This window comes from Coregonus lavaretus, assembly GCF_964263955.1.
Source record: "Coregonus lavaretus genome assembly, chromosome: 5".
NCBI lineage: Eukaryota > Metazoa > Chordata > Actinopteri > Salmoniformes > Salmonidae > Coregonus > Coregonus lavaretus.
Window position 1 is genome coordinate 29,240,888 of NC_139992.1, and position 12,539 is coordinate 29,253,426.

A 12,539-nucleotide genomic window follows, 5' to 3' on the forward strand; every position below is an offset into this window, starting at 1 on the left:
GATGATATCACTTCCTCCCATCTCGCCCTCAGGACATGGTCTCTGTATTACTGATCCTAACCAAAATAAACTTCCTGTTAGCCGTTGGATCCTCACTGCTGCAAGCGTTCTGATTTGTACACTAACATCAAGGCGTCTGTGTCTTTGTGTGTCTGGAAAAAAGGGGAGAGAGAATCCTAGTCCGTAATAAGGGACAAAGTGACTGACTGTGTATGCTCGCATTTACGTGATTGAGTTGCTGTCCATGGTACCTAGAGAAATATACCTGACTGTAAAATACCAATCAATAATCATAAGCTTTACTGAAAGTACGACTAAAGGTTTAATTTTAATGTCATTGTATGTCACCAATCCCTTCAGACTGGCAGTGTCAATACTTAAATCAGTAGTAACCAATGATCCAACTTCCAGGGAGAAACAAACCAGCAGGATTGAATTGTGGATGATGTAAGGAGACCACCTTGTGGTGTAGAAGGGTACTGCATATTCTGTAAACTAAAAATGAGTGGCACTCAAGTGACATTGCTGTGAGGAGATTAGTTTAACGTATAATGGTTGCAATGAGCGTAGGAAAGGGTGGATGATCCCATAGGATTTTGTCATTTTGATAAAAGTAGCTATTTCATTCCAATCTTCTCTGCAAACAATTCTCGAGTCCCATTTGAATAGTTTCCTTAAGAGTGAATGTCACAACTGATTCTATATTCAAATAACCTACTGGCCTGATACATTCTGAGGCATAGAGCTAGTTATAGTGATAGGAGCACAGTTAGCTTATGAAAAGCTTTGCATGTTCCCCTTTGTGCTCGTATTGTGTGAGTGTATGTATGAAAGGGAAAGAGGATACCTAGTCAGTTGCACAACTGAATGCATTCAACCTAAATGTGTCTTCTGCATTTAACCCAAACCGTTTGAGTGCCCATGCCTTGTCCATTGACCAGTTTGTATTGTGTATTTGTGAATGTTTTTCATATCCATGTGTGAGTGTCTGCGTTACCCCTCAGCGGTCTCTGATGATTATGGCCAGAGAGCCCAGGGCCGCTGCACCTCCCAGTCTATGTCCCAGGACTGCTCCAGCCACAGCCCATCCGTCACCTCCTGGAGCCCCATGGCCTCTGCAAGGTCTGTCTTATTAACTAGCACCATTAAGGGGGACTCCCCCGCACCCTCTCGTCCCCAACGCCTCCCCCGGTCTACTCCGTCAACCATGAACACCAGGGCATCGCAGCCCTCCATGTGGTCTTTCCTCAGGGCTTGCATACCCCCCTGGCCCGGGCCAGAGTCTGGCTCCAACGAGCCAACATTGAAGCCCACGGTGGGGGTGGCATGGGCCAGCTCACCCTTCTCAAGACAGTGGAGAAGGGTGGACTTCACTGCCCTGTCCAGGTCCACTAGAACGACTTTGGACATATGCATGTGAGACTGTCTGCACAGGGCCAGGCCCATGACAGACAGGACATTAGGTTTTTATGAAGGATGGAGGTTTCTGCAGATCTCTGATGGTTGGAGTCCATCCAAGCTTTTCCCTTAAAAGCCCAATGAGTGGAGCAGATCAGTTAAGCATCCAAGGCCTTGAATTGTATTATAACCGCTTCAGTTATTATCAGCGAAGTCGTGATGCCTCTTCATAGTGTTGGTTGGTGAGGATGCAATCCAGCTGTATATCAATGATGTCGCTCTTGCTGCTGGTGACTCTCAGATCCACCTCTACGCAGACGACACCATTTTGTATACATCTGGCCCTTCATTGGACACTGTGTTAACAAACCTCCAAACGAGCTTCAATGCCATACAACACTCCTTCAGTAGCCTCCAACTGCTCTTAAACACTAGTAAAACTAAATGCATGCTCTTCAATCGAACGCTGCTGGCACCCGCCCACCCGACTAGAATCACTACTCTCGACGGGTCTGACCTAGAGTATATGGACAACTACAAATACCTAGGTGTCTGGTTAGACTGTAAACTCTCCTTCCAGACTCACATTAAGAATCTCCAATCCAAAGTTAAATCTAGAATCGGCTTCCTATTTCGCAACAAAGCCTCCTTCACTCATGCTGCCAAACATGCCCTCGTAAAACTGACTATCCTACCGATCCTTGACTTCGGCGATGTCATTTACAAAATAGCCTCCAACACTCTACTCAGCAAATTGGATGTAGTCTATCACAGTGCCATCTGTTTTGTCTCCAAAGCCCCATACACTACCCACCACTGTGACCTGTACGCTCTTGTTGGCTGGTCCTCACTACATGTTCGTCGTCAAACCCACTGGCTCCAGGCCATCTATAAATCACTGCTAGGCAAATCCCTGCCTTATCTTAGCTCATTGGTCACCATAGCAGCACCCACCCGTATTCTGCGCTCCAGCAGGTATATCTCACTGGTCATCCCCAAAGCCAACACCTCCTTTGGCCGCCATTTCTTCCAGTTCTCTGCTGCCAATGACTGGAACGAATTGCAAAAATCTCTGAAGCTGGAGACTCTTATCTCCCTCACTAACTTTAAGCATCAGTTGTCAGAGCACCTTACCGATCACTGCACCTGTACACAGCCCATCTGAAATTAGCCCACCCAACTACCTCATCCCTATATTGTTATTTATTTTGCTCTTTTGCACCCCAGTATCTCTATTTGCACATAATCTCTTGCACATCTAGCATTCCAGTGTTTTTGCACTATAGCCTATTTATTGCCTTACCTCCATAACTTGCTACATTTGCACACACTGTATATATATTTTCCGTTGTATTTTTTGACTTTGTTTTTTTACCCCATATGTAACTCTGTGTTGTTGTTTTTCTCGCACTGCTTTGCTTTATCTTGGCCAGGTCGCAGTTGTAAATGAGAACTTGTTCTCAACTGGCTTACCTGGTTAAATAAAGGTAAAAAAAAAAAAAACACACCTCTGTGCTGATAAGAATGCTCCTACAGTATAGCTGAATGCCACTGAACAGTCATAACCAAATGAGGAGATCTCTACTTATTTTCATGTGTTTGCATGCAGCTTTCTAAGCCAGCTCTATCTCCCTTGGACTGATCCACCTAGCTGACTGGGATTTCAATCACTGGGAATGGTAACCATGGCAGTGGCTTCACCTGGTTATACCTGTGGCACCAGCTGAGTTGATAAATTGTTTGTTTGGTTCATTTATTTCAGAGCTACTAAAGAAATGGAAGATGGATGTGCCATTGACTGACATGAGGGATAACACAAGGAACAACAACATGAGGTGGGACAACATGAGGAGCAACACGTGCTTGTTAATCAAACAAATAGACAGACAGAAGGGCACAGTCAAATTGACCACCAAGGATATGGATTAAATTCACCTCTGCTCTGTCCTAGATTAGAGCAAACATTTACATTTACGTCATTTAGGAGACGCTCTTATCCAGAGCGACTTACAGTTAGTGAGTGCATACATTTTCATACTGGCCCCCCGTGGGAAACGAACCCACAACCCTGGCGTTGCAAGTGCCATGCTCTACCAACTGAGCTACAGGGGAACAAAACAAAGGAATCACCAACTGAATCACCTGATAACCCCCATGATTAACTGAGAGCAAAACTGGATCAGGAGCGCGATCAGGCTTCTTGCAAAACCTGAAATAAGAGGATTATGTTGAGAAATGCAAATATTTATCATATTTATGTTTTGGGGGTGTTTATTCTATGGTCAGACGGCCATCTAGTGACCTTTGCCCTATTCATTTAGGATATACTGACAATATACATCTCTCAGCCCAAACAATGGGAGTCGTTGTCCACAAAGCGGCATTGGTGATCTAGCTCCCTCCTATACTTTCTTTAGATTGGTGGATACATCTCATTATTGTAATCTTTTTTTGAATATTCGATGAGTGTTGTTGGCGTCAACCGCCTGTATTCAATGGAGAGATGCTATGCTACTAGCCTCATTCAATTCATTCATTCACTCATGCCATCTCGTGACAACTCTGATATAACGTTTTTTCTCAAAGTTGCAGTGATGTCACGTGTCCTACTTCTGTCAGTACACTCGTAACAACTTAAGCATTACGACAATTATATTCGATCAAATACACCTCACGTAGCAAATAAGCCATTCATTTTTTTTGTTGACCAAATTCGACACTCATTGAACACCATACAAAAACTGCTTCCTTGGCGGGCGAAACAACGCCACCTGCTGGAGGGAGACAGAGTAGGACAGATTTTCCTTGGATTTGGGCCTCTCTTACTCTATGTGACCATCTCTGCAGCTCTGAATTCGATTGCTCTTGGTTGAATGTTGATCGCGTAACATTTATTGTCTCTCACTTCCGGACACACTAACATCAACAACGAAGGGAGCTGCTAACATTATCGGAGAGGTGGTGGTGGCAGTAGAAAGAGTTTCAGTGACCGGGAGACTAGCTACCTGTCCACCGGTAATAGCACCAAACTATCGCATCTCATAGGTAGGCTTGGTGGTGTTACGCTTTTAAACATAGTTTTATTTTGATCTATTTTGTTTTCCTCCCCGGAAAAGTTGTCATTATTGACTATGGAGCGCTCTTGTAGGTCAGTGAATGCACTTTGTTGTCAGCTGGCACACTCGTTTACTAACAGTAGCTAGCTACAACTAGAATATTTTGTTGGCTTGCTTTCTAGCTAACGTTATCTAGCCAGGTCCACGGATTAATTTAAGGCGAGTGTGGCACTGTGTGAAATATCTGATCACTGTATAGGTAACGTTAGATGGCTAGCTAATCAGCTAAAGTTGTTTAGCCAACTAGTTCCACTAGCTACTCATTTCATCAAGACTCAAGAAAATGTGAATGCATTTTCGGTTGTAGCGTTAACGTTATTTACTTTCTTTTCTGATATACTAAACTGGCTAGTTGAGTTTTGCTTGTGTAGTGTCAGAAAATTGACTCTTGTCTTGATCTTTTTCGATTGACATGTTTGTGTGGTAATGCCTAGGGTTGAGATCAAGGGTCTGCAATCGATCCTATAGCAAAGCGCCCACTGAGAAATTATTCCTAGCCTAGCTGCCTGCTTTAAAACAGTATCTCGTTTTCTTTTCTTTTTTTACATACAGTTGAAGTCGGAAGTTTACATACACTTACGTTGGAGTCATTAAAACTCGTTTTTCAACCACTCCACAAATGTCTTGTTAACAAACTATAGTTTTGGCAAGTCGGTTAGGACATCTAAATTGTGCATGACACAAGTAATTTTTCCAACAATTGTTTACAGACAGATTATTTCACTTATAATTCACTGTATCACAATTCCAGTGGGTCAGAAGTTGACATACACTAAGTTGACTGTGCCTTTAAACAGCTTGGAAAATTCCAGAAAATGATGTCATGGCTTTAGAATGCTTGACATCATGAGAAAATCAAAAGAAATCAGCCAAGACCTCAGAGAAAAAATGGCAGACCTCCACAAGTCTGGTTCATCCTTGTGAGCAATTTCCAAACGCCTGAAGGTACCACGTTAATCTGTACAAACAATAGTACGCAAGTATAAACACCATGGGACCACGCAGCCGTCATACCGCTCAGGAAGGAGACACATTCTGTCTCCTAGAGATGAACGTATTTTGGTGTGAAAAGTGCAAATCAATCCCAGAACAATAGCAAAGGACATTGTGAAGATGCTGGAGGAAACAGATACAAAAGTATCTATATCCACAGTAAAATGAGTCGTATATCGACATAACCTGAAAGGCAGCTCAGCAAGGAAGAAGCCACTGCTCCAAAACCGCCATAAAAAAGCCAGACTACGGTTTGCAACTGCACATGGGGACAAAGATCGTACTTTTTGGAGAAATGTCCTCTGGTCTGATGAAACAAAAATAGAACTGTTTGGCCATAATGACCATTGTTATGTTTGGATGAAAAAGGGGGTTGTTGCAAGCCGAAGAACACCATCCCAACCGTGAAGCACGGGGGTGGCAGCATCATGCTGTGGGGGTGCTTTGCTGCAGGAGGGACTGGTGCACTTCACAAAATAGATGACATCATGAGGAAGGAAAATTATGTGGATATATTGAAGCAACATCTCAAGACATCAGTCAGGAAGTTAAAGCTTGGTCGCAAATGGGTCTTCCAAATGGACAATGACCCAAGCATACTTCCAAAGTTGTGGCAAAATGGCTTAAGGACAACAAAGTCAAGGTATTGGAGTGGCCATCACAAAGCCCTGACCTCAATCCTATAGAACATTTGTGGGCAGAACTGAAAAAGCGTGTGCGAGCAAGGAGGCCTATAAACCTGACTCAGTTACACCAGCTCTGTCAGGAGGAACGGGCCAAAATTCACCCAACTTATTGTGGGAAGCTTGTGGAAGGCTACCCGAAACGTTTGACCCAAGTTAAACAATTTAAAGGCAATGCTACCAAATACTTCCCACTGGGAATGTGATGAAATAAATAAAAGCTGAAATAAATCGTTCTCTCTACTATTATTCTGACATTTCACATTCTTAAAATAAAGTGGTGATCCTAACTGACCTAAGACAGTTAAAATGTATTTGGCTAAGGGGTATGTAAACTTCCGACTTCAACTGTATGTCTCAGCTCACTGGATATAGAACTGACCACAGTTAAGGTCAGTGTTTCACAATCTGTTCCTCTGGTTGCACATATTTGTTCCAGCTCAACACTAACCCACCTGATTCATATAGGGCTTGGCGATTACTCAGGTTTGTGCTGGGATAGAATACAAATGTGAAACCCTGCGGTCCGTGGGGAACAGATTAAATTATAATCCGGAAATGTTTAGAGATTATAGGCCAGGACAATGGTCTGCTCTTTGTTCCGTCTGCTCAATATCACCAACTCAAAACACACCAATGAGAATTAAAGGTGGCCTGAGGACTATCTGAGCTATACAGTATGTGTGTGTTCTCAGATGTGTGTGTGACTGTGTTTGTGCCCATGTGTGCTCTGATGATTGTGAAAGCGTGTGTTTGATCTCTGACTTCGAGTTGTGTGTGCTGTGGTGGTTGTGTAAACTCTGTCTGTCTGTGTTCTCTCAATGTCTCTTGTCTGTAATATTCTGTGTGAAAAGCAGGGGTAGCATCACCCACCAAGACCACGCACCTGCTCCTCCCTGTAGCCGGGGACACACCCCTCCACCGTCGCAACGGAGACCAAAGCGCACTATGGTGGATGTGACAAAATGGCCGCTGTTTAGCCTGATGGAAGGCCAGGAGCTCTCGTCCATACGACAGGCCTGTGTGTTCGGAACCTCCGCCAACGAGGTCATCTACATCACCCACAACGACGACGTTAAGTGGCCAGATGATTGGAGTAGTCAATGTGCGCGCATGTGTGTTTTATCTGGAGTGACCCCTAGGTCTCTCTTCTGGAATACACACACACTGCACATGCTGACTGGTGTCTGTGCTTGTTTCAAACATCAGTGACCCATCTCCCTTTCCCTTTCTTAGGTGTATGTGTTTGGGCTGAACTGCAGTAACTGCCTGGGAACAGGGGACAGCCAGAGCACCATCCTACCTAAGAAGCTGGACTTTTTGAGTGGGAGGAAAGTGGTCAGCCTCAGCTATGGCAGCGGACCCCACATCCTCCTGGCCACAGAGGGTACTACATCACATAACACGGCCACAACGTTCAAGAGGACGGCACAGAACGTTGGACATAGAAATGTCTTTAATAGAGTTGACATGATTCCCTAATCCCTATTCCAGATGTCTGTTCTAAGTATTTCTACCACTATTTGGGGTTTCTAACACACCGTTTCCTCCATTGTGTGTCAGAGGGCGAGCTGTTTGCCTGGGGCCACAATGGCTACAGCCAACTGGGGAACGGGACCACCAACCAGGGGGTGGCTCCTGTGCTGGTGTCTGCCAGCCTGCTCAACAAGAGGGTGATGGAGGTGGCCTGTGGTTCACATCACTCCCTGGCTCTGACCAACACTGGAGAGGTGAGCGAAGGAAGGATGGAGAGGCAAAGTGAGGGAGAGAGAGAGTGGGAGATAGGTGGCTTTTGACTCCTCACCCCATGATCCTTATTAATGCTGGAGAGGTTAAAAGATGAAAGTATAGAGAGAAGGATGGAGAGAGAAAGAGGAGAGAGAGGTGTGTGGGGGCGGTCCATGGGGTTCTGCTTATATTGAAAATAACACTTGTGTCTGTAAGAAACATCTGAGGGACTGGCCAACAACATTCCATGGATTGAGAAACACTGCTCTAAACCCCCTTACCCTAGTCTAAACCCACTTACTGTGACCCGGTAAACCTAAGCTCTGATATAAAAGGCCCTATTGTTACCCTCTGTTTATTCACTGAGTCAGCTTTATGTCACTGGTCCAGTGACTGACACCATTCTAGAATTAGCCTCTTGTATTATCAGGGTAGTGGGTTGGACTTGTATTGCTGTTAGATGTGATGTTCTATAGTGTTTTGCATTATATTATTAAACCTGAAGAAAAAGAAGTTATTCAGTTAAATGTGATTCTCTGACCTCCCTGTCTAGGTGTATGCGTGGGGCTACAATAACTGTGGCCAGGTGGGGTCAGGGTCCACGGCCAACCAGCCCACCCCCAGGAGGGTGTCCAACTGTCTGCAGAACAAGGTGGTCGTCAGCATCACCTGCGGTCAAACCTCCTCTCTGGCTGTGGTCGAGAATGGAGAGGTGGGTGAGAGTGACCACAGTTTGGATATGAGGTTGATATTAAATATGTTAACTATTTGTATTCAATCAGCCAGTGTACTTTAACTTAGTAGGTTCACAAGTATGCAGCAACCTTGCAGGACACCTAAGAGAGTGTGTGTGTGCGTTTGTTTCTGTCAGGTGTACGGCTGGGGCTATAACGGCAACGGCCAACTGGGGCTGGGCAACAATGGGAATCAGCTGACACCTTGTCGCCTGGTGGGCCTGCAGGGTCTCTGTGTGCTACAGGTGAGCACGCACACACAAACACACACACACACACTACTTCCACTAACGTTAACCCCTCTCTTCCCGTCCAGATAGTGTCTGGCTATGCCCACTCCTTGGCCCTAACAGACGAGGGGCTGCTGTATGCCTGGGGGGCCAACACCTACGGCCAGCTGGGCACAGGCAACAAGAGCAACCAACTCAGCCCAGTCCAGATCATGGCTGAGAAGGAGAGGTGAGAAATGTGTATATACACAGGCAGACACACAGTACACATCATGGCTGAGAGAGAGATGAGGCGGTCTATGAATACACACTGATCTCCTCCCTCCTCTCCAGCAGGATTGTAGAGATTGCAGCATGCCACTCCACACACACCTCATCAGCTAAGACTCAGAGTGGCCAGGTGTACATGTGGGGCCAGTGTAGGGGTCAGTCCATCGTCTTGCCCTTCCTCACACACTTCTCCTGCACTGATGACGTTTTTGCCTGCTTCGCCACGCCCTCAGTCATGTGGAGGCTGCTCTCCATGGGTAAGGGGGTGTGTGGGACTGCGCTGGAGGTTCCTGACTGAGTGCGTCCTCTCCTTTTGGCAGATCATGATGACTTTCATTGTGTTTGTGTGTTCTCTCCAGAGCATGATGACTTCCTGACGGTGTCCCAGTCTTTAAAGAAGGAGTTTGACAGCCCAGAGACGGCCGACCTCAAGTTCAGCGTAGACGGCAAATACATCCATGTGCACAAGGCTGTGCTCAAGATCAGGTCAGGCAGGTTGTTCATTGGGCTCTAACACAGCAAGATCAAATTACCCAGCCAACATCAAATACTTTTTTGGATTATTGTGAAAGTTTGAAGTTGAATGGGCTATTATTGAGAGTCAAGTTGTTTTACCAGACCCATTGCAAGTTTCTTTCGTAGTGAATGAGGAAATGTGGATTTTTTTCCACAATATAATAGAACACAGGTTTTACATTAGGGCTATTCAAAGGACCCAAATACACTTAAAGGGATAGTACAGGATTTGACATGAAGGCCCTTATCTATTTCCCCAGAGTCAATAATGAACTCGTGGATAATATTTATATGTATCTGTGTCCAGTATGAAGGAAGAGAGGTAGTTCCACGAGCCAATGCTAAATAGCTTAGCACAAAGACTGAAAGTATTTTGGTACAGCTAGCATGCTTAAAAATGGTATCTACAAGTTCATGTGACTCTCGGGAAGTAGATAATGGGCCTCATTGCCAAAATCCTGAACTATCCCTTTAAATTTAGGATATTTAGTGATACTAACAGCTGTCCTCTCTACACTGCTAGGTGTGAGCACTTCAGGTCCATGTTCCAGTCCCATTGGAATGAGGACATGAAGGAGGTGATAGAGATCGACCAGTTCACCTACCCAGTCTACCGCTCCTTCCTAGAGTTTCTCTACACAGACAACATAGACCTGCCCCCAGAGGACGCTATTGGTCAGTCCCACACCCAGCCATGCCTTACTGACAAGGGAATTAATCAATAGGGAGGGTTAAAGGCTGTGACAGTGACAGTGCTACCAGTCAAGCTCATATATATTGGGGTAAAACTTGTCTGTAGACCAAGGATCATTGATTTATAAAAGTCCAGAAACACAGATGCAGATACAATATACACATAACTAAGCAAACAATGTATGCAAACATCCCAAGCCAACAGTGATCCAGACAGTCTATCCTGTATCGTTGTCAGGTCTGCTGGACCTGGCCACGTCCTACTGTGAGGACCGCCTGAAGCGTCTATGTCAGCACATCATCAAGAGAGGCATCACCATCGAGAACGCCTTCTCTCTGCTCGCTGCTGCCGTGCGCTACGACGCAGAGGTCAGTCCTGCTTCCATACCTAGCAACAGGTAACCCTTCACCCAATCTTAACCTTTAGGCAGATTAACACATATCTGACCTTGTACCAGTGGCTAAGAGCAACTTTTACCAAGCCTACTCTACCAGGGTTGTGTTCATTGGGGCACACCATAGCAAAGGAAAATTAAAACGAGCGTTTGTTATTGGACAAGTTCAAACAAGTGCTAACTTCCTATTTCCTGCTTAACCACGTGGCGTATCTAGGACCTGGAGGAGTTCTGCTTTAAGTTCTGTGTGAACCACCTGACGGAGGTGACTCAGACTGCAGCCTTCTGGCAGGTCGAAGGAAACCTGCTTAAAGAGTTCATCTGCCGAGCCAGCCGCTGTGGAGCCTTCAAGAACTGACCGCTGAACCTGCTCTTCATCTCTCACAGTCTCCATCACGGAGCTACGCAAGGCCAACCACGCCCTGGCCTGCAGTCTGATACCGAGCCACCAGGCTGTCCCGTTAGCTGTAGCGTTAGCCAGAGTGCCTGCCTGTGGTTGTCTGTCTACTGCACATGAGATGGGTGGCAAAGGATGTTAAGAAGCTACCCTAACCCCTGTATAAGGGGTGTTACAGAACTGTTCAGAGGAGGTATTAGATATTGAGATCATCTTCCATCTCCCGCTGTGGTTTGGTAGTTTCATCCTGCAGCTTTGGAGGCCAGAGTTTTTTACCAGTATTTTGTTTCCCTTTTTTCCTTCCAATCATACGTGTGGATTGAGTTCTTCTTGACGAGTGAGGAGCACGTTTGCACTTTCTGATATGGTGCAGTGGGTTCTGGGAAAGCCTGTGTGAGATTGATTATATAATGTATCACTACTGACAGATAGCAGTCTTAAGTGTTCCAATTGAACAGAGGGTCTCAGGTTATGAGATCCAGTCTTAGGGCTCGATTCAATCAGATCCGCTTTAGCCAACATCAGCATAGCAGTTGTTTTGGGGGTGTCGGAGGTGGAACTGCGTTAGAGCTGTCAAATCCACAAGTGGTTCCTGGCCTTATACCTAAAGCGGACATTGCTATTGGCTGCACGGAGTCGCATTAACAGAAATCCCATGCAGCCTTGTTTACAAGTTCAAACACTGGAATGTGAGATGTAATCTACGCCTCCATTATTGGGACGGGTGTGGCTTCGTGACAATGATCAAGAGTAGCTGCTCACTGATATAATGGCTCCAACACAGTTCCACTGCCAAAACATCTGCTATTGCCTGTTAACGCTTGATCTGATTGAATCTAGGCCTTAATCTGTTAGAGCAATACAAATGTTACACTTGTGAAATCACATCATTCCTAAAAAGTGCAACAAAAAAGACCTGTGCAGGGGATCAATGTAAACTCCATGACAGAGTTCTTGGAGAACATTGTCTTTGGAGCACATTGGGTTGGCTGGGTTTTTGAATGCAATATTTTCAGCCTATGTTGAAAGATGTTACAGATGATTTCAGACATTTAAGGTATTGTTACTTTCAGTAATTTTTGCACTATATCTCAGCTGTACAGAAATATTATACAGAAATTATAAATTGCCTATTTTTGATGTTTATTAAAGACAACGTGTAGATATTTAGTTACACACCGAGTGTGAGATGGCTGGGTCAAGGCTGCTTTGTGGAGCTGCTGAGATTCCAGTTGAGTTTGTATATGATTCCAACTATCAGTAATTCATTTGACTATGACTTTTCTCAATATAACCACTGCTGAAACAATAAAAATACACTGACCAGCTCAATGGAGTTTTCCTTATTGGATCCTGTTCTGAGGTCAGAACACAGTTGATCTGTTG

At 45.0% G+C, this 12,539-nt stretch overlaps 1 protein-coding gene and 1 pseudogene across 13 annotated transcripts; one reads left to right on the forward strand and one right to left on the reverse strand.

The window, feature by feature from the left end:
- Nucleotides 1-1,017: 1,017 nt before the first annotated feature.
- Nucleotides 1,018-1,514, reverse strand: LOC311129223 (ADP-ribosylation factor-like protein 11; annotated as a pseudogene). Its single transcript has one exon. The product of its transcript is annotated as an ADP-ribosylation factor-like protein 11 (transcript).
- Nucleotides 1,515-4,189: 2,675 nt separating this feature from the next.
- Nucleotides 4,190-12,485, forward strand: LOC311129832 (RCC1 and BTB domain-containing protein 1-like). Of its 12 annotated transcripts, none has more exons than XM_084162309.1 (12): nt 4,190-4,413; nt 7,045-7,264; nt 7,427-7,577; nt 7,754-7,920; nt 8,472-8,630; nt 8,790-8,897; nt 8,969-9,111; nt 9,219-9,409; nt 9,512-9,638; nt 10,192-10,343; nt 10,600-10,730; nt 10,974-12,485. In XM_084162309.1, exons 2-12 carry the CDS (start codon nt 7,139-7,141, stop codon nt 11,112-11,114), a joined length of 1,596 nt encoding a protein of 531 aa, XP_084018435.1. In that variant the 5' UTR covers nt 4,190-4,413; nt 7,045-7,138; the 3' UTR covers nt 11,115-12,485. The 12 variants fall into 12 exon arrangements, with proteins under 12 accessions (XP_084018435.1, XP_084018430.1, XP_084018425.1 ...); XM_084162304.1 differs by having other exon boundaries at nt 4,302-4,546; nt 7,048-7,264; XM_084162299.1 differs by having other exon boundaries at nt 4,302-4,413; nt 7,048-7,264.
- The last annotated feature ends 54 nt before the right edge of the window (nt 12,486-12,539 follow it).

Bases quoted from the DNA above. Each gene is read 5' to 3' on its own strand.
- LOC311129832 (XM_084162298.1), top strand. The intron at 8,898-8,968 runs GTGAGCACGCAC...CTTCCCGTCCAG, and splicing joins AGGGTCTCTGTGTGCTACAG to ATAGTGTCTGGCTATGCCCA. The intron at 10,344-10,599 runs GTCAGTCCCACA...TATCGTTGTCAG, and splicing joins GCCCCCAGAGGACGCTATTG to GTCTGCTGGACCTGGCCACG.